At 44.3% G+C, this 27,321-nt stretch overlaps 1 protein-coding gene across 1 annotated transcript in view; it reads right to left on the bottom strand.

The window, feature by feature from the left end:
• Positions 1-397: 397 nt before the first annotated feature.
• The window catches only part of PCBD1 (pterin-4 alpha-carbinolamine dehydratase 1), a 214,369-nt gene continuing 187,445 nt past the window's right edge, over positions 398-27,321 (bottom strand). Inside the window, exon 4 of the mRNA XM_078643254.1 lies at positions 398-2,289. Coding sequence (XP_078499380.1) covers positions 2,191-2,289 — 99 coding nt within the window. The 3' untranslated portion in view covers positions 398-2,190. The remainder of the gene's footprint in view (positions 2,290-27,321) is intronic.

The raw sequence follows: 27,321 nt of genomic DNA, 5'->3' as shown, positions 1-27,321 counted from the left end.
ATCATCAGAATGAATGACTTTGAAAGGAAAAAAAAACTTGATGCTTGCATGTTGTGTTTTAGGGTCTTTCCTGTCATAGGTTATTGGCCCATTCACTCAAGTGGGGTACCGTTTTTATATGTAGAAGTGTGAAAATAGCAGAATATATTTTATTACCAATTGAATTTCTCTCCATTTGTGGCTTCCCAATGTACAACACTGTTAAAAAAAATATATTTTACAAAATGCCCTCTGTATCACATGATATGTGTAACTGCAAATTCAGAGTTCCTAAACGGATTATCTTGAGCACATTTTAATAATGCATGGCTTTTCTTCATATCCATAGTTCATTCATTACATTTTGCATGAATTGATGGTCATACACAATGAAAAATAATTATATACTGATGCTCCGTTCATGGCTCCGGGTATCGTTTATTTTTGGACAACCAAAAACCACTATATATCCATACGACCTGAAGAGTCTTAGAAACAAAATGCATGCATTCTTGAACAGCACGTTTCACATTTTGGGAAAAAAATGTTAGCTTATGTTTGGCTATTTTCATGGTTCCCGGCAGGGATAGCTCCAAACTCTAGATTCCTATAGAATCCCCAACATATGCAGAAAATAGTATGGCCTGGTTACCTCTTGCGGAAAAAATATATATGAAGGTTTCAACGCAAACGGTCTCAAACAATGCCTTACCACTGAAGGGAAGTTGGAAGTGTCAGCAGGGAGGGGTAAGGAATTGCTATCAATGGTGCAGCTCATCAAAAGCGAATTTGAGAAAGACAGGGACGGAAGCATTTCCTGAAAAAGAGCGACTGCAAACTTATATGGAACAGGCAGGGAACTCTACTACTGTACTCAATCAAGATTCAGTTTAGAATCTGAATCTTTCCTGATATTCCAGTCCATTCTCCAAGGAGCTGAAACCTTGCCATATTTCCTTTTAGTTAGTTGGATGAATGTACTCCCACCCCCCCATGATTCTTCCCGCACCAACATTGACAGGTGATATTAGGTCTCACAACCGTCAGGCCTAAGTCATATAGTACATTTAAAAGGAGCACTTTTGTTAGTTATCTATGGGAATCTACATTACAAAATATGCAATCTTGTCCAAGGGGCTTAAATTCCACATACTCTTGAAGCTGTCTAGGAAAGGAAAGGGAGTGACATCATTCTCATCACTAGTACTGCTACTAATCTACACTGTACCTCTGCTGTATAGAACAATGAGAAAAATGCAACAAGTAGATTTTCCATTTTTTGCAGTTAGTGACCAATACCTGGTCAGTGTTTTGATTTGTATGTGCTATGGGAGTGTGGTCAGTACAAAATGTACGCTGGCTCTTATGCTTGGCTTTGATACGTGTTTGTACTGAAACCATGTCTCAAGAGGTTGGTTTATAATATGTTGTGCCATGTTTTGTCTTCAATAAACACATTGTATACACCATTTTAATTATTAGTAGTAATGCGAGATGTTGCTTTATTGTACATCGTATACTCAGCACAGCGGTGCCAGAGTTTAGAGAATATACATGTTGGTTCTACAGACAGAAAATTAGCAAATGCAGTTAAAATGATTAAAATGAAATGCATGCAACCTATCTTTAACAAACACAGTAAATTGCAATGCACCTTCTAGTTTGAGAAGAACTTGATTTGGTAACTACATTTTACGTCAAGTTCAGGGACACTTAAAATATTTCCTCTAGGAAATCATTTTGCATTAGAACAAGCAACCCAAAACATTATCTTATTTACCTCTGTGGGAAAGCAATACTGCCTTGAAAAGAAAATTAAACCAATTTTCAGTAAGTAGTGTCCGAATTTTGACACCTAGAGTTTCCAATTCATATGGTCTGGTTAGTCCAGTGTCCGTCAAGGAAAGCACGACCCCTGTGCACCCTACACATTATGGAAAAAAATAGTATCGTAATCTATGCACTTGACGCATTGTTAATATAAACAGGTTACCATAGAGAGTGGACATAACAAATCAAACATTCTTTGGCAGGTAGAGGCCAAATGCAAAATGGTTTCAATGCATAAGCCATGTTTACATTTTCTCAATCACATTTAGTCGGTTTGGTGCCATTTTAAGTAACATTATTTGCAAGAGATTTTCAAAAGGAAGAATGGTTCGAAGGTGGGGGCTTCAGTTTCATAAGAGGTCTCTCTCCATGGCACCTTCTTCACGACATCTGGGATGCCACCTGCTCGATAAAACTGGCCAGGTTGATGTCCCTCTCCGATAGCCCTCCACATTCATGCGTGCTCAAAGTGATGTGGACCTGAAGAAAACATGGAATTCAATATTTTAATATTCACACACCTATCACGTAAACAGCCACACTTTGAACTGAACTGAACTACAACTTCTTACAAGCCCATTAACGAAAACCCATGCTTTTTTAAAGACTACCAACACATTTAAGGTATGCTATGGACTTAAACATTGATCAGATAAAAGCAGATTGCTCATTCGGAGTCCTCTACATAATTTAAACAGAATAAATGTAAATAAAATTTGGAATGAAAATTGATAGGCATAGGATTATAATAAATCATTTTTGAAATAACAGTTTGAAGTCGCTAAAAAAGTCACTGTTCTCCAGAAAATGTGAAAAATAAAATACCATACAGGACAGCAATTTAAAATATAACATAAAACACATTTGGTAATATGATACAAAATGTGTGCAGTTCTCTTTTTCCCTCAATGAATTAGATTGCTTTACTCGGGAGAAAAAGGCATTACAAATATTTGGGGTCAGATGTACAACCATTTTTTGCGGTTGCAAACTGGAAATCGGCCCATTTACGAAACAAAAAAGGGTGTTGGTATATACAAACGCTATTAAATAGTGTTTGCGAGTTGCCATTAGGAAGAAGCGAGCCAAGAGCGTCCATTCCTAATAGCGAGTTATCATTTTGCAACCGTGAAAACACTTACTGTTTACCATCTACTTCAGGTAGGTGGTGAGCCACTCGCAAAAGGGAAGGGATCCCCAAGGGACTCCTTCCCCTTTGTGAAAGGATGCGAAAATATTTTTTGAGAGCAGGCAGTCGTTCTAATGACCACTACCTACTATTAAAAAATGAAAAAACGTTTCTTTTTTTAAAAAATGCATCCCGTTTTCCTTTAAGGAAAACAGGCTGCATAAAAAAAGAATACCTGCTTTATTCAAAAAGCAGTCACAGACATGGTGGTCTGGTGACTCCAGCCAGCCGCCATCCCTGCGAGTGCTGGCCATTCCCAATGGGTCGCAAATTGTGACCTGTCTCATGAATATGGATGAGGCAAGTCGCACATTGCGAGTCACAAAATGTTGCAATTTACAGCTCGTAAAATGGAATGGTAGTACATCTGGCCCTTGATCTCTTCAGATCCACAATGCCATTGGACCTTATCATTTAGAAAAGGTCCTCATACATATCTCCGTTTCCAACCAGATAGAACCCAAAACAAAACAGAGTGGACTTCTATCTGGAAATTGTGCTAACAAATGAGCTTTTGAAGAACGTCTAGGATAGCATATGCTGTTTTTTAGGTCTTGGATAGACAGAGCATGAGCTGTCTGTTCAATCTGTGGGCTTTAGCCAACCCAAAGGCTTCCTATTTGTCTCATATTCTTGTCAACATTTGTCCCTGGCATGCATGGTCATTAGTCTTCTTTATTTTTAACCCTCCCCCAAAGTACTTGTAAACATCCATTGCTCCTATTTTTAAAGCAATTTGTGGACCAACTTTCTCCAGCACTCTGCACAGTGCTCGTGCTTTTACCAACTCAGTCTCCGCCCACCCACCCTCATGCCCATCCACAGATCAACCCCCTTCCAGTCACTGCTTTTCCCATCGTTGCTGCTCCCACGCACCTACTGGTGCTAGCCCTGTCAACAAATCACCCCTTCCCTCAAGTCCGTTACTGCTTTAAACCCAATTGTAATCTGTACGTTCTAGTGAGTGGTGGTGTTTTAGCTTTTAATATCCTGTCAGTGTATGAATGATTTGCTGATTGGAGCATGTGTGCACAGCTGCTATTACTTGGCACAGGTGTAGTTTGATTATTTTCTGCGCATGTGAGTATTAGGTATGTGCACGCGTGTTTACACCATATATGATCATTTCGCAATAGCGTTTATAGCTAGAAAATCAAGTGAATCAAGCATGATTTATCACAGAGCTTCCAAGGTACTTGTGTCTTCTGCTGTAATTGCATTGCCATGTGTTCCAGTTAGGCCTGGAGGAAAACACTGCCATTGTACATATACATGGGTCTTTCTTAAAGTTGCTTTCACTTTTACACAATGACTTCTGACACACGTGCATCTGTGACAGTCTGGATTAGTTTCTCGGAAAATATACTTGCTTACAGAGTCTACTTCGTAAGAACATGATCATGCGAACTTGACACCATGTACAAGGTTTATACAGATGTTGTGCAAATGTGCGTGTTGTTTTCGTACATGTGGTGACATAGCTATCTCTAACACACAAACAATAGATGTCTGATCAAGATCTCGGCCCAAGGCAATGCATTTTGTGATAAAGATACATCTGTTTCCCGGTGTTAGCAGAGGAGCACTTTGCTATCATTGTGAAGCTCTCCACATGCTGATGCTTAAGCCCAGCAGCCTGCTGACATCTCTGCGAGGGGTGCACTACTGATGACCTTGAAGGGGACCTGCTTTCTTTCCCTTCAGTTAAGGGGTTGAATCATACAGTAAGGGAATTCTTTGCAGAACACACACCCTAGACACTTTGGTTAGGGGACGCATAGTAGGAGTACACCAGATTTCTATATAGTTTTATATGCTTGCATATATACATTGTTTTAGCACAATGGTGGAACTTTTTATTCTGTTCACCATTTCAGTACAATAACTTTAATTTGCTTCTATCTATTGATCATTGCAGCACATTTTATACAAGAATAATGCTAGTTCAATAAATATAGAAAACATTACACTATGTATTCCTTGTATGTTCCTCTGAGAGGAAGAGAGCAGTAGTGACTGAGCAAAAGGGTTCCTGATCAGTTTCCAAACTTCCTGGGGGGATCAGGGTTGTCATGTTCAGTGGTTGCCAGAACCATATGCTACCTGCCTAGATTTAGAGGTACTTATGGTGACACTGTGAGCTAGCTGGCCTATAAGACGGCATATCCTGAGGGGGTATGTGGAATCAGTCTGGCACCATCCCAACAATTATGCTGTCCACAAACATGAAGTTCCTACCATAGGGTGAAACCTACACCACATGGTGCCAACGTTGTTTTTTTAATGGATGGGCTGAGTAGATCAATTGTGCCTTCTCAGCGACCCCTACTTACTAAGTCTGGGGGGTGAACTCTGCTCCGTTTAGGAGTTTTCCAAACTTCGCGTTACGTGGGGTTCAGGAAAAAGGAGATTTTTTTCCTCGCTTGTGCTCGTCAACATGAGGTTGGCGAACACAAGCATGGAAAATAAATATCCCAGCAAGATTTCTCAACACAGGTGGTCAGATTTCTCATTGTGAGTGGTCGCTCGCGTTGAGAAATCGTTTGTGTTGTGAAAGCTGCCGCTTGAGTAAAAAATCTACTAATACACAACGTAAAGTATTACAACTCAAATAAATTCTGGCACATGATAAATTACTTCTTTAGGCCAGGGAACATCCTAACGTCAAATATGCAGGAACAGGACTGGTTTAACTATATAACTCAGAAATTTAAAGAGCAGCCCCTTAATCTTCAACAGATACCGAAACCACTGGACCGCCCAAGTTATCAACATAAATTGGGTGTAGGCGACCGTCAGCTACACATAAAAGGCACGAATGAGAAACTTGTCCATCAAGAGAAAAGTAAAACAAACAGCTCCCCATACTCAGCGGAAGCATTAATAAGGCTAATAAACAAAAGTAAGAGACAGCGCTCCAGGGCCTAACGACATTCCCCAAGCCATATTTAAACATGATACAGACTTTTGGAGCATTCATTTAGGGAACCTCTTTGCCGAGGTTGAGTCCCAAAATCAAATTCCAGACAGTTGGCAAGAATCATTTATAACACCCATAAATAAAGGAGGAGATAGAACTAATCCAACAAACTACAGGCTTATTGCACTACTGGATGTGGAATCAAAATATTTTGCCTCTCTGATCCTGGAAGAATTTGTCAAGTGGTCAGATGAACTCAACCGTATCCCAAAACAATTAAACAGGCTTTAGAATGGGTATTGGAATCATCTCTAACATCTTATCAATCTCCTTTATTGCACAGAAATGTAAGAAAAACAAACAGAGTTTGCATCTCTGTTTCATTGATCTAAAAGCTGTGTTTGATAGTGTAGACAGGAAATATCTGTGGGCTAAACTACGTGCATGGAATATCCCAGAAACAATTTTAAGAGGACTAATGTTATTTTATGCACATGGGTGAGAGCAAAACTTGGGGATGGCTCTAGAGTCAAGAAAATTGTACACAAACATGGGCCTGAAACAGGGATGTGTGTTGGCCCCACACTTATTTAATCTATTCATATCAGACCTATCTGTAAAACTCAATACAATCAACTCCCATCCTCTGCGCCTAGGTCCATTGGCCCTTTCGTACCTTGCTTATGCTGATGATATTGTCTTACTGAGTTTAACCAAGGTTGGACCAACCAGATTATTAGCTGAACTATAAGAATTGTTAACAGTAAAGAAGTTAGAAATCAACATAACAAAAAACAAAAACAATGTTAATCAGTACTCGGCCAGCCCATTTGCATAACATTTCGCTGGAAGGCAAATCCTTGGAGAACCTATCTAGTTATAAGTATTTGGGATTCTATATTGATAAACTAAACCATCGTCAACAGAAAAATTACACCCCTTTAATAGTGTGCACATCCATGTTTAACACAATATTCGTAATTTTGTGGATTCCTCCTTCAACTGTCACACTATTAAAAGGGTATAGAGGTGTAAGTGGTACCACAAGTGTGTAGAAGATTACCTCACAGTGGATTGCATCGAATCAGAAAGCGAATACTTTCTTTGTAATATTGGGGGTTAGGAAACATTTGTGTTTGAGATGATTTATGTATTTTTGTACACCTTGTGTATTGTCTTTTTATGGTTATCTATTGGAGAAACAATTAAAGGAAATGAATAATTATTCTAACCAGAACTAAACAATGGTGTGTGGTTTGTTGAGACGTAGATAAATAAGATGGGAATGTGTACCAAGGAATAGGAGTAATTTGACGTACCCTATGCTTACTTTTAGCATATTCATCCCTCCATATCACTTTTCGTAGTGTGCACCAACTCATTCTAGCACAAGGATAGACAGAGAAATCATGGTGCCTGCCGAAGCTAAACGTGATGGCACCCACCTGCCTAAAGGCTTTCCACTAAAGTACTCCGACAAGTTCGATGCACAGAACATACCATATATGCACATTCCTGAAGTGGGGATAAAAGTAATATAAACTCTGATCGCAGATTGGGGTTAATATTAGTTGCACACGAGGGTCTGGCTTTGGCACATGCAGGGGGTGACTGCTACAATTTGAGCTTTTACAAATTCCACATTTGTTCAAAATTTCATTGAATTAGGTCATTACCCCTAGTACTGCTTCTGATGATTGGAACTGATACAGTGCATGAACTGTTAGAAGATGTTGCTGAAATTTTATTTTTCAATAGGAAACTTCATACAGAGGTTGTTGTAGAGGCTAGTCCAGTCGGGTTAGGTGCCACTCTTGCGCAGAACAGCAGACACCTGAATGCTTGGTGACATGTGGCAGGGTATGCTCAGACGTGAGTCCCTTGCTCACTGGGCCACAGGTTTCAAGATAGCCTGGCTGATGAGGATTATGAATCCGAAACCGGTCCCAGGATGCTTGTTTCCGGTCCAGGGAAGACATGGCTTGGCAGTTCGGGCTGGACTGTTCCCATGAGGCACAGGGTCAGACTGATTTGCATATAGCCATGTCTGAACTGGGGTGGCAGAGTGAGCTAAAGAATGGTGATGGATTAAACCCAGATCAGTAGACTGGGGGTGAGTGTTTGATTTGCTCAAACGCTCCGTCCATCATCCCCTTTTGTATCGCTTTGTTCGCCCTAAGTGTGGCAGGGTATGCTCAGACGCGAGTCCCTTGCTCACTTGGCCACTGGTTTCAAGATAGCCTGGCTGATGAGGATTATGAATCCGAAACCGGTCCCAGGATGCTTGGTTCCGGTCCAGGGAAGACATGGCTTGGCAGTTCGGGCTGGACTGTTCCCATGAGGCACAGGGTCAGACTGATTTGCATATAGCCATGTCTGAACTGGGGTGGCCAAGTGAGCTAAAGAATGGTGATGGATTAAACCCAGATCAGTAGACTGGGGGTGAGTGTTTGATTTGCTCAAACGCTACGTCCATCATCCCCTTTTGTATCGCCCTGGTGACATATTGTGGCATTGTTTTAGGCTCACAGGGGAAAGTGCAATTAGAAGGATAGTTCAGTTTTTAGAACATGCCTATAAAGCATTAAAGGTGTAGATGGCTTTAATATATGGATATGTATATAGTTGTAAAAAACAGGTATCATGATCTATGTATGTGTTTATAGGATACCACGCATGGAAATTATGTGACCTTTTATTCTATTTTAATGTCTGCTTTTTCTCTATTAATGTAATCAACTGATTAATGCAATAAAGTATTTTACTACTACTACTACTATTGTGGCATATGCAAGTAGAGGTTTGTCACAAACAGAATGTGCTTACTCACAACCTGAAAAAGAAAGCTTAGCTTCTGGGCTGGGCTTGTGAACATTTCCATGATCATCAAGCTTTACTGACTATGTTTGCCAATCTATAGGCCAAAATGCCTCCTAGCATTGAAAGACGGGGACTACAGTTACAAGGGTACAATTATACCATTGTGCATCGTCCAGGGAAGGATCAGAACCCTGCTGACTACTTTTCCACAGGGCTTATACAGGGTCATGGTATGGTCATGGATATTAATTTTGTTGTAAAATCAAACACACCAGGGGCAAGATGGCGGCGGCATTGCTGGCCAAGTAAGCAGGTTGACCGACACTATCTGTGACGAACCTCTCCCCCCGCTGTAAATGTAAATGTAGTATACTTGTAAAGCGCACAGCTACCCCAGCAACGGGGCGTCCCGGCGCTGTATAACTCTGGGGAACCCGTCCTGGCTTTCCCTGTGGGATGGTCCCTGCTGGGAGTCCCCAAGGTGGAGCCAGGCATCCCCGGAATTGGTGGGGCCGTTGTGGAGATTAGGCAAGCTAATGCCCACAGTTGCCGAGTGGAACCCCTGATTAGAGTAAGCACCGAAGCGAGAATTATCGAGTCCGCTGACCAAGGTCCACGACCCTGCCGCGTCGGGAATTGAACCCTGGTCCCAGGCTGACTTCTGCTCTCAGGCCTGCCGCCTCTAACCAGTGAGCCACACTACTCCACAGTGAGCCACACTACTCCCGCTGTCTGGTCGTTATGAAATCGAGCTCTTACCAGGCATGATTTGGCATTGCTGGCTTTGGCGTTGTGAGCTCCCGCTTCCTTCCAGATTGTCTCGTGTGGGCCCCTTCTGCTTCTGAACCTGCCCGGCGTCTCCAACATGCCCGGTGCCTCCGAAGGTTTTAAGGCGAGGCCCATGAATCCTGCGAAAGTAATTGCTTGTGATGGGAACGGAGGTGGTACTGGAGTGCGGCGTTCAGTTGGTGCTGTGTCTCCTGATCCCGGTGAGCAGACAGGGAGAGGAGGCGCCCCTGCTTGCGGTCGGCAAATGCTCCTGGAATTCTTTAAAGCACAGGGGGTGAGGTCTATACACACCGCAGAGATGCCGGCCAATGCTGGTGTTTTTGACAAGGCCTCTGCAATGGAGGACACTTTGACATCCCAGAAAGCACTTAGCCAGGCTATTCCTTCAAATGCTCTATTTAATGCAATTGAGGTGAGTGCTGGAAATGGGGCAATAAGTGAAGGCGGTAGGGAAACCACTGAGACTATTGAATTTGGGGGAAATCTGGATATTGCTGCGGGGTCACAGGATGGCAAAGTTCTAACGTCAGTTTCTAATAAAACAAGAGGTCTCTAAGGAGGCCGGAGCTCCCCAAAAAGACCAGATATAGAAGGTAAATGGCAGAATCCATGGAGGTTCCCCCAAGTGTAAAGATGAAACAGGGGGAGTGAATCCTGAGAGGTGGAGCAAGGTGAATCTGGCTCAGTTTCAGAACCTGTAAAGGAGGGGGATTCTGGAGATAAGTTCCATTCAATATCAGATCCCTCCCACTCCTCTGGGGATGAAAGTCTGGGAAGGGACTTGGCAGAAGATGAGTTAAGCCAGGATGATGGAAGTGATATCAGCAGTCTGTAATTAGAAGAGGAGAGTACTGGTGGCAACTCTGCAGGCGCTACAGCAACGGTCCGCAAACATAGAAAGTATGGGGAAACCTCAACAAATAAGGCCACAGATCCAGCCAGATCATTAGTGTGGGATTACTCCTTTTCCCTGAACCTGGATGGTAGGGAAGAGGCTACTGGAGGGACACCTATCTGTGCCTGGGAAATTCAGAAGAAGTTTCGCTCTCCATTATCGACCAGAGCATTATGGCCCATCGGGAAAAGACTCGGACGGAAAGTTCAAGGACTCAAGTTGTATGCCGTAAATTACAGAATGCTATACACAGAGTAGTGAAATCCTGCTCAGAGTTCGCAGTCAGGATTGGGGAGGCTGAAGCATGGATTTCAACACTGGAGGACGAGCTTACCACACAGAAAACTCTGAAAGCTCAAAAGACAGATACAATTTGGAAATTAACTGACTTGGAAAATCGTGTTAGAAGGAACAATCTGCGGGTTCTGGGTGTTCCAGAAGGCATGGAGGAGGCAGATATCTCGAACTTTGTGGCAGAACTTTTTACGGACTCCTTCCCGGAAATTAGCAGTGGGACTGGAAAGTCGAGGTGCAGAGGGCCCACAGATCCCCTTTTAATCAACATAAAATAACGGGACAGTCCACTACCAAACCTAAGGCTATTTTGATCTGCTTAAGTAATTTTTTGACCCGCGAAGAAGTATATGATCTAGCTAGACCAGACCGGAAAAGGGCAGGAATTTTTCGTAAAACCCGATTTCTGTCATGCGACAGTAGAGAAAAGGTGGCTGCTGCGGCAATGGATTCCACTGTTTCAGGCAAAAGGAGCGCAGGTTTTTCTGCTCAATTCAGCCAAACTAAAAGGTATTTGTAAGGGCCAGACACAGTATTTTACTTCCGAAGTTCAAGCAAAAGAATTCTTGGAATCAATTTAAGTTAGATATGCTAATATATTTAATATTGCTTTCTTCTGCATTTTATCGATGCTTTTGTCGTTTACTTCAAAAAGTCAAGCTTCTCCCTTTTTCAGCTCTTGGGGGGAGTGGGACTTTTTGGGGAGGGGTCGCCAGTCTTTCATCACTGAGGGCCTTTGGTCCTTATGCCCTATCAAGTGGGAAGGAGGGGGGAGGTGGTAGGGAGGGTTTGGGGTTGAGGGTGGGCAGGTGTGGGTTGGGTGTGTTTTTTTTATTTGTCATGGCTCTTCTGTTTATGTAAAGAAGGATGAAATGATTTCTATAAACATGCATAAACAATTGTTAGGAGAAATTTGGCTTCAAGGACATCAAAAAAAAGGATGGTGGGCAAAATGCGTATCTGCTCATTGAATATATGTGGTCTCAATGATAGAAAAAAGAGGGGTATGCAGGCCAAGAAACTGCGACTCATGCAGGTTGATCTGTTATGTCTCAAGGAGACACATATACCTTGGAGTAAACGCTGGTGGCTAATAGTCAATAATGCACCTGTTTCAATATGTTCTATTTAGTGATCTAATTTAGAGGATTCAGATATTTTAAATCACCTAAGTGTAGAATTGGCCTCATGGCCGCATCCTTTGATTCTTTGTGGTGATTTTAACATCCATTTAGACAGTAAGTTTGATCTATATGCTGACCTGCCATATCAAGGTAGGAAAGTCTGAGTCTTAGGGACTGTGAGGAAACATGGGCTGGTTGATACCCGACAAACATAAATTACCTGACTCAGGGTTTACCTTTTATTCGGCCCCTCATAATAAATTAGTCCGGTTGGGCTATTTTTTTTTTCAAGTGGCCGAGATAGTCAAAATTGAGACCTTCCAGAGGATTATCTCAGACCATAATCCCTTAGTGATTGAAATTCCACTGAGTAGCATCTCAAGAGTGCAGAGACCTTGGTCCTTTGAAAGGAAGTTGCTGCTTGATCAGACATACTGTGACCATATGGCTCAGTGGATTGTGGAATTTTTTTCTATTAATAGAAACACAACCTCTGAATGTATTGTCTGGGATGCTTTTAAAACAGCTGTTTGAGGTAAGACCTTGAGTTTTTATATAACTAGACAGAAAGTAAAACAGGAGAACATCAGGAATTGGGGCGAACAATTAAGGATAGCCGAGCTTGAACTTATGAATAGAATACTGAAAGGACAAAACAGAGGAATGTCAACAGTTAATTGTGGTTATCAAATCTAAAATTCATCACCATTTTGGTGTAGAGGTGGCAGCCAAATATATGCAGCATAGGGCCGAGCTATATAAGCTTGGAGAAAACACGGGGAGGGTCTTGGCAAAATGGCTGCAACAGCGCAAAGTGACCAATCAAATTTGTAAAATTAAAGATAATTTAGAGCAGGTTCAGGATTTCCCGGCAGAAATAATGAAGGTCTTCCAAAATTTCTATGAACAACTATACTGAGGGCGCGACTGCGCTAGGGACAAAATCCCCGGAAGATTTCTTTAAAGACCTAGAAGCAATGTAGGTCACATATGATCAAAATCAGGTACTTGCAGCCCCAATTTCATGGGGAGAAGTCGAATTAGCCATAACCTCTCTCGCTATAGGTAAGGCCGTGGGGCTGGATGGCATACCCTTGGAGTTTTATAGATCATATCGGCAATTACTGTGGCCAGTTATTATGCATTTATTCCAACAGGCTCAAAAGGGCTATATCCCTGATTCATGGAAGAAGACAACTATTGTTGTTTTAAAAAAAAAAAAGAAAAGGATAAGCCAGAACTCATATCCCAGCATCTTATAGACCTATATCACTTATAAACTGTGATAGCAAGATCTATTCGAAGATACTTACAATTAGGTTAGGAAAGGTCATTTCTCCTCTGGTATCTCTAAGCCAACACAGGTATATCCCTGGGAGGGATACGACAGATCATGTGCATCGTGTCATAGCCCTTCTTGACTGGGCTCAGGCCACGGAATCACCGCTGGGGGTGGTCCTGCTGGACGCTGAGAAAGCGTTCGACAGGGTCTCCTGGCGGTTTCTGTGGTCTGTCCTACGATGGAAGGGGATATGTGGGGAATTTATCCAAGCCATTAAGACACTATATTTAAATCCAGAGGCAGCAATTCGTATCCCAGGGCAGGAGTCATATCTGTTTAATGTCAGCAGAGGTACTAGGCAGGGGTGCCCGTGCTCTCCTCTGCTCTTTGCTCTATACTTCGACTCTTTTCCTAAAAAATTGGAGCTGAATGTGAATATCAAGGCACTGAGGGTCAATGATGTTGATTATAGGGCACTGGTATACGCTGATGAAATCGCTGTACTCACTAGTGATGTCACTTCCGCATTCTCAGTGGTGAAGGGTTTAGCAGAACAGTTCGGCATCCTCTCAGAATATAAACTAAATATGGATAAAACTCAGATTCTTTCTTCAGGGACTATGTGTCCTGTAGGACTACCAGTTGTTTCAGAGGCTACTTATCTGGGGATTAAAATTTCAGCTGTGGTAGACAAAATTCCTGATCTAAATTTTGTCCCAATGAAAGAAAATGCTAATAGAAAATTGGCAAGGTTAGACCATCTGCATCTCTCCCTCTATGGGTGAAGTAATGAAATCAAAATGTCGATCCTCACAAATATTTATACCTTTTCAGGACTATCCCTCTTGAAATCCCTTTGTCTTGCCTAGCAAGGATAGAGAGGGTATGCTGTAGATTTCTTTGGGGGTACCGTAGGCAAGAAGAGTGGCTAAATGGATGATCCTTCCAAGACATCGGGTGGATGGGCTATACCCAGTTTTCTCCTCTACTATTGGGCATCTATTCTTCAACATATTGACATTTTGCTAGTGGGAGGTAAGGCAGAAATCCCGTTGGAAGCACGACCACCCATATATGAATTAGGTCTGGGGAGTGAAGCCAAGGGCTGCTTGGTCAGGGTATTTGAACCCAGCTATTTTAAAAAGACCACATTTAAAATACTGAAAGCAGCTTACAATCAGTTTCAGTTTATTTTGCAGTTATTTAAAACCAATGCAATGCATGCGTAACATAATATCATGTGTGAAATATTAATTCGCAATAATAACATTTCAGCATGGTTAAAATAAGAAAAGCTGCTGTTGCTTACAAGTTAAAAGATACAGATTTAAACAAGCAAGAGCAGCCAATATAAGTTGACCCGTCATTGCAGCGGTTGTTACTCCCCCTGTGCAAATACATAATCCAAAGTCTCCTTCACCCCAAAACAGCTTTAGTGACAGTTTGGCATTTTTGCTCTGGCTGCTTCAAGAAATCTGACTAGTCTGGAGTTCTACTGATCGAAGAGCCAGGTCATGAGGAGTCCCCTGAAGGCCAGCAGGTCCTGAGTCAGTCGTAGACTGGTGGGGAGAGCGTTCCAGGTCTTGGCGGTGAGGTAGGAGAAGGATCTGCCGCCGGCGGTGGTTTTCTGGATACGAGGAATTGTGGCGAGGGCGAGGTTGGCTGAGCGGAGGCTTCAGGTGGGGGTGTGGAAGCTTAGTCAGTTGTTGAGGTATGTAGGTCCGGTGTTGTGTAGGGCTTTGTGTGCGTGGATGAGGAGTTTGAAGGTGGTCCTCTTGTTGACCGGGAGCCAGTGCAGGCCTCACAGGTGGGGTGTGATGTGGCTGCGTCGGGGGATGTTGAGGATCAGTCGTGCCGAGGCGTTCTGGATTCGTTGTAGTCGTCTCAGGAGCTTGGTTGTTGTTCCTGAGTAGAGGGCGTTCCCGTAGTCGAGTTTGCTAGTGATGAGGGCCTGGGTGACGGTTTTCCTCGTGTCGTGAGGGATCCATTTGAAGATCCTGCGGAGCACGCGGAGGGTGTTGAAGCAGGACACGGAGACGGCATTGACTTGCCTGGTCATGGAGAGGGTGGAGTCGAGGATGACCTCCAAGTTGCGTGCGTGGTCTGTGGGTTCCAGGGCTGTGCCTAGCGATGTGGGCCACCAAGAGTCGTCCCAGGCTGATGGGGTGGGTCCGAGTATGAGGACCTCCATCTTGTATGAGTTCAGCTTCAGTCTGCTGTCCTTCATCCAGTCGGCTACAGCCTTTATTCCTCTGTGGAGGACAGGTGCGCTTGGAGATCCGGAGGTCTTCGGTGAACCAGGCGGCTTTCTTGTTGGTGTGGTTGGTTGTGGAGGTCTTAAGAGGGGCGAGGGTGTTGGCGCAGTCATTGATCCACTGTTTGAGGTTGGTCGCGGCGGTGTCTGGGTCAGTGGGGTCGGCGGGGTCGGCGGATGGTCTCAGGACGAGGGTGGTAGTCAGTTGGTCCTTGGTGACCTTGCCCCAGCAGCGGTGTGGCAGCTGTTGGGTGCAGTGGTGTGTGATGGGTTTCCTGAAGGTGAAGTGGACGCATCTGTGGTCGGTCCAGTGGGGTTCGGTGGTGTGGTTGAAGGAGATGTGGGGGCTTGTGGAGAAGATGGGGTCCAGCGTGTGTCCAGCGGCATGGGTGGGTGTCAAAACAAGCTGTTTGAGTCCGAGGTTGGTGAGGTTGGCGATCAGGGCGGTGGAGTTGGGGTCATTTTTGTTCTCGAGGTGGAAGTTCAGGTCCCCGAGGAGGATGTAGTCCATGGAGGCGAGGGCGTGGGTGCTGACGAGGTCGGCGATGGTGTCGATGAACTGTGGTCGTGGTCCGGGAGGTCTGTAGACGAGTGTTCCTCTGAGGGTGGTGTTGGGGTCGGTGTGGATCTGCAAGTGCATGTGCTCGGCGGTGGTGAGGGTGTCGTCGGTGTTGGTCGAGATTCTGATGGTGTCTTTGTGGATGATGGCGATTCCCCCTCCCACTCCGTTGGTGCGGTCTCTGCGGGAGATCTTGTAGCCCTGTGGGATGACTATGGCGACGTCTGGTGCTGAGGTGGCGTTCAGCCAGGTCTCCGTCAGGAAGGTGACGTCTGGGGCGGTGCAGTCTAGGAGGTCCCAGAGTTCGATGACGTGTTTGCGAGCCAAGCGAGTGTTGAGGAGGATGCAGCGGAGGTGGTTGGGTTATCTGGTTGGTGGTTTGGTGGGCTGGATGCTGGTGAATCTGCAGTTCCGGCAGGCGAAGGGGCCTTGGGCACGCTTCGGGGTGGCCCGGTAGCAGGGGTGGTCTCGTCCGGTGTTGAGTGCGTGGAGGGTGCTGGAGTCGTAGTGCAGTCTGGCGTTGCGCGGGGACCAGGGGTTCTGGCGCTGGGCGCGGTCCGGGCGCGGTCCAGGCGCGGACGGGCGTAGACGGGCTTGCCTTTGGCGCGCCTTCGATGCGCCAGCGGCGTGGCCGCTGCATGGTCTCCATAAGAGGCCAAGTGGGAGGGAGGAGCAGCTGGGAGGCGGGAGCGGGGGGGGGGCAATGGGCAAGGGCAGGGGATACAGAAGGAAAAAGGGGGCGGGGCCGCGGGGGAGCAGCGGCGGGTATCGGGGGGGGGCACAGAGGGCAGGGGCGTAAAAGGAGCGCCTAAAAATACAAATACAAAATACAGTACACAGCAAAGGAGAAGGTTGGCAGTACAGAGGGTAAAACACACAGTTACCAGTTACCAAGGGTGAACCCTCGGCAGTGGTGAAGCAGTGGGGCAGAGATTCGGGCAATCAGGAGGAGCCGTGCAGCGTGGGGAGCGACCTGGGGTCAGGTCACACTCGCGCGGCCTCCATAAGAGGCCAAGTGGGAGGGAGGAGCAGCTGGGAGGCCAATGGGCGAGGGCTGGGGATACAGAAGGAAAAAGGGGGCGGGCCGTGGGGGAGCAGCGGCGGGAAGCAGGGAGGGCACAGAGGGCAGGGGCGTAAAAGGAGCGCCTAAAAATACAAATACATAAAATACAAAATACAGTACACAGCAAAGGAGAAGGTTGGCAGTACAGAGGGTAGAAAACACAGTTACCAGTTACCAGGGGCGAACACTCGGCAGCGGCGGAGCAGTGGGGCAGAGACTCGGGCAATCAGGAGGAGCCGTGCGGCGTGGGGAGCGACCTGGGGTAAAAATATTGTTGAGGGGCTAGAATCTTGTAAGAATTCAGCGTCATCCAGGCATGTGTTCTGGATGAAAAAGCAGCTTTATCCTCCACCAGTGACTGTTTTTTCAGCGACTTCCAGACTATTTTCTTCATAGTTAAGTGATGGCACTGTGCATTCCATAGGGGGGATAAACCTGTGTTTGCCAGTGCCTCCTGAAGATCCAATCTTGCGGGTGAATTCTCCCTTTGTTGGAGATCTTGGCAGAGGAGGTGGTTTAGTGAATTAGGGGTTGATGTTCTGATTTTGTTCCAACAGTTGATGTATGCTCCATATCTGGCCCAGGTTTGCTTTAACAGGCCAAACTCCAGTCTAAGTTGTGCCAGGGAGTCTAGTGCGGGAGGCTAAACATAGTTCTGTAAGCTTTTACAAGTGTTTTGTCCAAAAGATTGGTATCTCTTCCTCGCAGAACTTCGCCACCATAGGTGAATGTAGGTAGAATTTTAGCCTGTGCTACCGTTAAAAGAGGGCTCAGTGTGGGACCCAATAGTTTGGCAGATAAACTTTTCATGGTTATGGCAAGGATCATCCCTTTCCTTTTGATCTCTTCTTGTTGGCGGGTAAATGATCCTTCTTTATCAAAAGTAGACACTCAGATACTTATAAGACTCTGCTGATTCAATATTTGTGCCACCCAGATGCCATAGGTGCCTCTTATCGTTTGCTGTTAATTGTCATGGTCCTTGTTTTGTTTAAGTTTATTGTCAGGCTGTTTTCTTCTGTTTAGACATGCAGTCGGTAAAGAAGATGTTGCAAGCCAACTACCGTATGGCTAAGCAAGACTACGTCGTCCGCGTATAGTAAGTTGGACAAGGTGGTGTCCCCAAGTCTGGGCGCGTGGGAGTTACATGTGTTAAGTGTCTGTGGTAAGTCTGCCATAAAGAAGTTAAATAAAATAGGTGCCAGCACGCAGCCCTGTTTAAGTCATTTCGTTATTTTCATTTTTCTTGAGAGATGAGACCCTGATCCTAATTTTCCTGTCCCCAGGTGTCGGTATGTAAAAGCATTATCATTGATAAAAGGGTGTTTAGAATGCCCCATCTGGCTAGTTTATTCCACAGCTTAGGCCTCTCCACGTTGTCAAATGTGGCACTGAAGTCGATCAAACAGACAAGCAGCTGTGTTTTCCTCGATTTTGTTTGTTGTGTCCATTATCAGAGAGAGTGTCCGGAGGTTAGAGATCGTGCCAGAGTTTTTTCGGAATCCTGTCTGATTTAGCGGGATTATATAATTATTTTCTAACCAGGTTGTTAATTCGTCTAGCAGTGTTCCTGCAAAATATTTGGCTTCATTATCGATCAGTGCAACTAACCGATAATTGGCTGGCAAGGCCTTACTGCCATTTTAGTGGTTTTGAATGATCGTTGAACCTTTCCAGGAGTCTGGAATGGTGCCCAGTCATCTTACATCCAGAAATAGTGGAAGGAGTATTTTCGCTCATTCTTCCGTCCTTTGTTTGAAGACTGCAGGCGGGATTCCATTCCGGCCTGGTGCTCCATCCTTTCTTCCTTTCCTGATCGGTTTCTGGATTGTTAGATGCTCAGTGTCATTGGGGGGGGGAGGTGGGTGAAATGTAACAGATGTGGCTTGCAAGCGGCGGATACCATACATTTGTTCTACTCCGGTCCTAAAATGTTTATTTTTCTGCAGTATATCGAAGTCTTCTTGACTACAGTTTTGGGGGGCTTCGGTATCCATTACGCCAGTTCTTCTTATTTTTGGAGTGGAAAATAACACAGAGGCAAGCAATAGGACGAGGTCATACACAGGATTAGTGTTTATTGCAATGGCCATCGCTCGCTTATGTGTTACCTCCCAATGGATAAGCAGAGACCCCCAACTTTTTCCAGCTGGCGCTCAAGGAAGCTGGCCACCTACACCATGGAATCCTCAGTATATAAGTCATGAGGACGAAGGAAGAAAGTGCTGGAGCAGGGAATCTGGGCTCCTATTGCAGGACTGGTGAATCAATAGAAAGGTAGGGATAATGGAATTCTTTACTCTGTATTGAATTTTGTTTATATTCATCAGTGATCCAATGGACTGGATATTAGAGTAATATATTCATAGGGGCACTGTTCTTTCTTTGTGTAACCCCTACTGGATGGGGAGCTATGCGCTGCTACTGCTGGTACATATGGAATGAAATGTATGGTTGTAATTGTCACTTTGTACTTTACTGCCTTTTCCTCTTTTCTCAGTTTTTTTAATTTTCTTCTTCTTTCTACAGAATATGTGTTTATTTTCTGTGAAAGACTTGCTATGACTTGGATTAAGCAACTTTCTTTTTCGCTCTATGGGGGGTAAAACCAAATAAAACATATATTTTTTTTAATTCAATTTTTCTGACCCGCCACACCTACAGTGAGTCTCTAATAATTCCAAGGTTAAATGGTCAGATGTACAAAGCATTTTAAGGGCCCAACAGCCCAATATCTAGAATCAAAGAGGTATGAATTGTAATAGAATAATAAAAAGTTTTTAATAGAAAAAAAAAGTAAAATCAAACACACCAGCTCACATTTCATTAGCCGCGATTATCACTGCCCCAAGCCATGACAGTGACATGTTAAAGTTAAGGGATATAATCAGGGCTCCCATTTTTATGGTATTTATTTTTTTAACATTTCCGTGTGTATTTATCCATATTTATTTTTGGGTCATCTTATTAGTATTTTTCCATATTTATTTTGTGTCATGAGAATAAACAGTTGTATAATGGTATATATCCTCATTTATTTAACTGAGAAACATGCACTTATACTTCCATGCATGTCGAGTTTTAGCAATTTAGGCAGTCAAATATTAACAAAACACTACATCCACATGTAAACATAGCATTATATACAAATATCTGTTAACTAATGCCCCTATTTAAGGAAATCTCATCCTGTTTTTTTTATCTCAACATGCTTTCTATCTGCTCAGCTGTTGGCCTGGAATTCATGAAGGACAGCATCGAAAGTCACTCACAAAGAGTACACTTCTGTATTTGACTGCTTTTAAATATAAATACAGACAGGAAACATATTGTTTTCTGTCTGTATTTAGCTGTAAAAATCAGTAAAAACGGAAAACTGGGAGCCTTAGATAGAATTACACATCACTCACTGAACCAACACACTCAACCGCTCATAAGTGATGGTGAATATGCAAAATACAAAAATGTCAAGGATTAACTGTCTATAACTCAGGAAGGAGTTACAATACTAGGGACGGGGATCCCGATTCCAGAGAGTCTGCGACAGAAAATAATTGAAGTGGCCCTTAAGTGTATCGTGGAATTATTGCCACAAAATGAGCTCTCTGAGACAGATTCTGGTTTCCTTATCTTGATGACAGGATGGAAAAGGAATTAAAAGCTTGTCATCTATGCAACTGCCTTTCTACAAAAACTACTCACCACATCTTGAACATGTCTAAACCCCTGAAGCATGAATGGGAGAGAGTAGCTATTGGCTTTTTTGGTCCACTTGACAATGGACAATGGACATGACCGTATGGTGGTTGTAGATGAATACTAACGATTTCCATTAATTAAAGATCTTTCATCTATCACTCGAGAATGACGCGCATTTATAAAAAGGTTCTTCAACTCCCGAAGACTGCCTCACCAGCATAGATGCGCCTGGAGTTTGGTTTAGTGAACGGAACACTGGGCAGACTTTACACATACATTAAAGTATGGTACCAAATAAAACAAAATGTAGAAGAAAACAGCCTTAACGAATCTTTATGGTGGTAAATGGAACAAGATAAACACTTGCCAGTATATACAGTTTAGGAATACTCATTAAAGATTACCTGCACAAGTGAGCTGTGGAATAAACAAATGCCCTACCAAGCATTTAAATTAACATAAATAAGGCTGCAAGGTTCCACTCACTACTGGTTGATAAAGAAATTTTTTCTACCAGAAGTCATTCATGAACATTGATCAACACTTATAAAACATTGAAACAAGGGGCCTATTTGGATTCCACTTATTCCATTTAAGTAAAGAGGAAATTAATAACATTAAGGTTTGGACAGTTCCCTACTCTTGCGGATGCCCCTCATTGGAAATTTAAGGAAAATGAAAATTGCCGGCATTGGGGCTATAAAAAGGAAGATTTTATTAATCTTGTATGCCACTGCAAGATATTGCAACCGGCACGAACCACAATATTACGGCGAGCATTTCAGGATAGAGGCCTAAAGTTGTGCAGAACAGCTATCATAATAGGACTGGACTCCGCTGACCCCCAAATGAACTGTAAATTGATTCAATTTTTACGCATTCACGAACAAGAACTGAAAGCTAAATCTGAGTAATGATAAAACATGAAATATATTTTATAATGATATAAATTTTAAATTAAGATGTTATTAGAGACATGCAACTTTTCTGCGATTTGTAATATTGTTATGGTTTTAACTAACTGAACAATAAATAAATAATTTCAATTTCACTCGAGAATGAGTCATTGAAAGACTAGATGGTATCTTTACAACATGGGGTGTTCCAGACATATGAAGTCTGATGACGGTCCACCTTTCAATAGTCGAAAGTTCAGAGATTTCTTAGAGCATGCGAATATAAAGCACACAAGCCAACAAACTGGTTGAGCATTTTATGAGTACACTTGAGAAAGCAATGCAGCCTGCTATTCTTAATGAGCTCAATTTGAAAACTGAGCTGAATTCTACCTTGAAAGTGTAATGTTCAACACTTCACTCGACCACAGGTAAAAGTTCTGCGACAATGAAGTTCAGGAGAGCAATGAACACCAAGTTGACTCATGAGAAGGACTTGGTTAAGAAACAAAAGATGAAAGTGTATGCTGACAAAAGAAGGCATGCGAAAAAAATAGGGGCACATTAGTATGGCGGGCAGACTTAGTCCGCCTGCCATACCAGTGGAAAATGGGACCGCTCGCCATCGGTGCGGGGGTCCCCTTGGTGGTATTAGGATGCACCCGCCCCAGTGGCGGGTGCATCCTGCATTCCTAACATTGTGGTGGGCGGTGCACTCAGCACCGCCCGCCACAATGCCAGGAAGGCATGTCATGCACTTCCATGCACAACATGGCAGGCACCGCGCGGTGCTATCCATGTTGTGCATTGAACTGCTGGGGGGTACCACAGGTACCCCCCATGTGCACTCCCCACCCCCAGAGTCCCTGGGGACCCGCAACGGGCCCCCAATGTCAAACACCGCCTGCCTTTCCGTGGCGGTAACGAAGGCATGTCCCCGCCTGCATAGTATTAGGGATGGCGGTGTCTACCAGACACCGCCACCATATAAACTGTTTTCCGCCCGGGCAGATAGCGGGCAGATTGCCTACCGGCGGAAAAACGGCGGACGGTCTTCCCATCCGCTGGGCCCCCCCCCCGCCATGGTAATGTGGCGGGTGGGAAATTAGTAGCGGGCTGAGGTTTTTGGCGATCTGCCCGTTATCCTAATGTGCCCCATAGTCTTTAAAAAAAAGGAACTTGAGTGCTCGCACGACAAATGCGATGAAGAAAATGTGATGCTCCATTTGATGAGGAACCTTTTTTTAAGTGGTGTCTACCAAGGGCATAAGGTAAACGCCCAGCGCTCTGGGAAGTCTATTATCACAGATTCTTCTAGTTTAAGCCCTTACTAAACGTTCACCGGATCAAACTGTTGACGCAGATCCTGGGTCTGAAGCAACAGTAGCTGCTGTTGCCTCTACACAGTTGACACAGATCTTGGACAATGGTGATGAAGAGTTCCCAGTTTACAAAACAAGATCAGGTCGAAAAATTAAAGAGCCAAAAAGATCCAATTGAAGCAAAATATAAATATATATATATTTTTTATTTAAGAGAGGGGTAGATGAAGTGTCTTGTGAGTTAGAAATGACGGAACCCTTTTGGCTCTGAATGGACTCCGTAGAACTGTGTTTCTAAGTGTTAGAGGCAAATGCAATGAAGTCTGGTTTAGAATGTGCATATAACTGCGAACTGAAGACAAAAAAAGATGTGTAATGCCAAGCTCTGTGTGAGGCGCAGTGATTGGCTGGTACCCAGGCTCGGGAGGATGTTACAAGTCCTAGTCAAGCAGCAGCCACATTTCTACTCATGTTAAGAAGCAGGCAAACCCTAAATTAACCTGTGCTCGCTCTTTAGTAGACTGGCACAGAGCAGTCAGGTAGAACTTTAGAGGCAATGTGTAAAGTATTTGTGCAATACTTCAAACAGTAAAACATTGAAACATCACACAAAGATTCCACACCTGGTTAGACAAATAGAGCCTAATGTAATAAATAAAACAAGATCAAGTTTACAAAAATCCAATTAGTAGAATTGGAGATATTGAATTCACATTTTTAAGAAATATTGTGCAAAGAAGCAAATAGGGCTTTTGGGGTCATCCGGTCGAGCAGGACTGGGAAGAAGTCACAAGTTTAGGCCGACCACCATGCAGGAGCCAGGCGACTACAAGGACCCAGTTAGCTCTGCTGAACAAAGTACACTTAATGCTGGTTGTGGAGCATTACGTGGATCTGTGTCAAAGATATTCTGAGATGCAACAAGGCTGGGGTGCGAGGTCCTGATGAGTCAATGTCGAGGATCCTGTAAACGGAGCTTGTGATGCAAAGTCCAGTCTCGAGGATGCGAGGTGCAACAGAGATGATGCATTGATTCTGATGACACTTGAACCCAGAGCCACTAATGGCAACTTTCATAACGGGATGAAGGCAGTTGCCGCCTGGATGAAGGACTGCTGCCTCACACTCATATCTGACAAAACCAAAGTCCTCATCCTAGGGACCACTCCCTCACCTGACACTAATTCTGGTGGCATGCAGCGCCCGGAACCCCCACCGGTCGGCAAGTAACCTAGGCATCATCCTCATCTCCTCGCTGTCAATGAACTACCAACACTCTCTCATCCTCTTGCTTCCACAAGTCCACATGCTCCGGATGATTTTAAAGTGGATCCCACTAAATCCAGGAGAACGGTCACCCAGTCACTCCACACCTACAAAGCCCTCCACATAACCGGACCTGCATACCTCAACCACGCCTCTCCTACACACCCACCAGACAGCTCTGCTCCGCCCAACTGACCTTGGCCACTATCCCATGGATCCGCAAGACCTTGGCCGGAGGAAGATCCTTCCTTTACCTCGCTGCAAAGACCTGGAACTCTCTACCGCTACACCTCAGGCAATCACCTTCGCTGCCTCAATTCAGGAAGAACCTCAACACCTGGCTCTTCAACTGAACTGAAGACCACCGCAACTTGAGACCCTAACGGGTAATTAGCTGCACTCTATAAGAACCCTGATTGATTGATGAGTGGTGAAGCTGCGATGCAGAGTTTAGTCATTGAGACTGCCATTGACAAGGGATGCAAGGAGCTTGCGCCGGGAAAACAGTTGAACTGTGGTGGTTCAGAAGGTGATGCGTTGGTCCTACATGCCTGAAGCTGCGGCGATGCGAGCCTTTGCGAAAGGGCCAATCCATGCAACAGTGGCGATGCATCAGTTCTGCTCAGGCAGCATTACTCAACTGAGAAGATATATTGCTTTTTCTGGCAAGCACTTTAGGCCCACTTCCAAGGGTCCAGGTCTAGCACCACTTGGAAGGTAGACTCACACATGGCAGAGTACAGGGGCTGAAAGCCTTTTATGTCCTGAAGGCTTCAGATCAGCTCAGCCAGCTAGCCCTTGGAGTCGCTCTGGGTTCTGCAGTCAAGTGATGCAGATCCAGTCCTTCTCATTTAGGCAGGAGGGCAGCAGGTCAGCACAGCAAAGCAGGGGTCCAACAAAGCAACAGTCTAGTAGAGTGGCAGTCCTTCAGCAGCACTGCTGTCCTTTTTGGCAGAGGATCCACAGGTCTATCGGCATATTGAATTGGTGGTGTCTTGTTATATGGTTCTTAGGGTGTTATATGGTGCCTGGGGACTTTTGTTGACATTGCTAAGTTAGCATGAACTTTGTTGCAATGATGATGCATTTTGCGCACATTACCACATGACTTTGTTTTTGCAAGACTCTGTTTGTGCCCATGAGAACGGGCTGCTTTCGCATTCTCTGCCTGGAATTTAGTCTCCACATGATGTGCAAGGTCAATCAACAATGCGCCTTGTTATTCTGTTCTGATCAGTCTTTAGCACCTAGACATAACATGCTACACACAGATGCAGTACTGAAGACTCATACTTTGATATTACATTGTTGTATGGTTTTAAGACACTTGGAGAAAGCCGTTCCATGGAGAAGAGCTCTGCTTTTCCTATGATGTAAACCTTACATCCAGGCTTTAAGGTATGGGGTCTGCTGTCAAAGCCTAGATCATCCTTTTTATAAAAATAAACTGCTTCTAGTCAAGGGGAGGGGGGTTAGGCCTTAAGGTCCATATTTCCACAGTCTTTATCTACAATGACTTCACCCTTTGTATTCTATTGAGTTGTAATAATGCTAACTGTGCTGAGTTTAAGCATTTTGCTGAGAGTAGTGACTCATATACTATATTGTAGAGAACAATAGTTAACAAACATTTTGAACTATTTAGTGCATATTCTCATTGTGGACAAGTACTAGTGAGTGAGCGAAAGAGTACGTCTTGTTCCCGCGATTCCGGAGAGAGTCGGGAGTGTTGTGTTCTGGGTTGCCTAATCATTTATAGCTCTGTGATTTTTGTAGGAGAATGAATGAGACACTATAGTTGTCAGTTTGGGATTTTGGGTACTGATGTGGTAGGTTGGTACACCCCTATTCACTGAGGTCCTAGTTTCCTGCGCATAGTTCTGTGTATGTGCAGAATCCCTGCAACATGGAGCCGCCAACGTTTGGTCTGGTTCTCATCTGCAAGACGCTTGAATAGTGCTGTTGCTTGTCCACAATCCCCTCACTTCTATTTACGGAGACGGCTATGACGGTGTAACTTCCTATATTGATGTCTTATAGGCTCTTTCAAGCTTGAAGTTTTACAAAGGTTTCTTCTCTTTATTTTTTAACCCATTTTTGTGCTGCCGCGCACTAGGGTGTTGTTCTTTACTATCAGTTATGGCGGTCGTAATTGCTCCGCCTAGTAGGGCAGCACTCACGGCTTCTTTGACTCCAAATGAAGTCCCTAATGCTGGTGTTGCGCAGATTTTTGGAGTGGAAGTGGATGCTGCTTACCGCTTCGAAGTGTTTTATTCTTGGGTCAACTTTACGACGGTAGATGGAACAGATAACTTGTTTCACAAATATACGCCTACGGCCGTTCTAATGCTTATCGGCCCTATCGGGCTCTTGAGATTTCGCTTACAGCTTGGCAACACCAAATTTGGTTTAATGGCACCCTTCCTCACCCAATAACGCCGGTCCATTTAGGTCCTTTATCGATAGATGGGACCACATGGCCCATTTTGGATGGGCATACCCCTCACCCGCGTCAGCTGACAACAGCGACGCTTGCAGAACTGCGCGTATTACATAGTCTTTAATACGCGTGCATAGAGCTGTTATACAGCTCATGTCACGCAACTTCCAGGTGGGACCACCTGGCGTTGCTGCGCAACCAGCTGGACCTGGTGGTGTAACTATCAGTGCCGTAATGGTTAATATAGTAATAGACAAGCAACCACAGAATAAGGAAGAACTACCTTATTGGCTTGATGAAAGATTTGGACAACTAGTGGCTGTTTTTCCAAATACCTCTCCTGTGGAGACACACAGGATATTGACTATTAGTTTGCCTAAAGACTTACTTTCAGAGTTGGCTGATTGTAACACCTGGGGCAAGGTGTTTGCAGTGGTATATTTAAAGTGTTTCGGAACTCCCTCCATGACCGTTCTCCCCTCCGCGAATAAGCGTGTTCAAGATGAACACGGATCCAAAGCACCTGTAGAGCTGAGGATGAGACTGGTGGGGGTGTTCGACATGGTTGCTGATATGATCCTTGCTAACGTCAAGGGCAATGCAGTAAGCTTTCAAGTGGAAAATAACTTGGAGGATGTCCAGGATGCAGACAAAGCAAATGAGTCATAGTTGAGCGGCTGCACTCCTTCCCTTAATCCGT

This window comes from Lissotriton helveticus, chromosome 5_1 (genome assembly GCF_964261635.1).
Source record: "Lissotriton helveticus chromosome 5_1, aLisHel1.1, whole genome shotgun sequence".
Taxonomy (NCBI): Eukaryota; Metazoa; Chordata; class Amphibia; order Caudata; family Salamandridae; genus Lissotriton; species Lissotriton helveticus.
The sequence above is the reverse complement of the archived record's forward strand: the minus strand, read 5'-3'. Positions and strand labels throughout refer to the sequence as shown.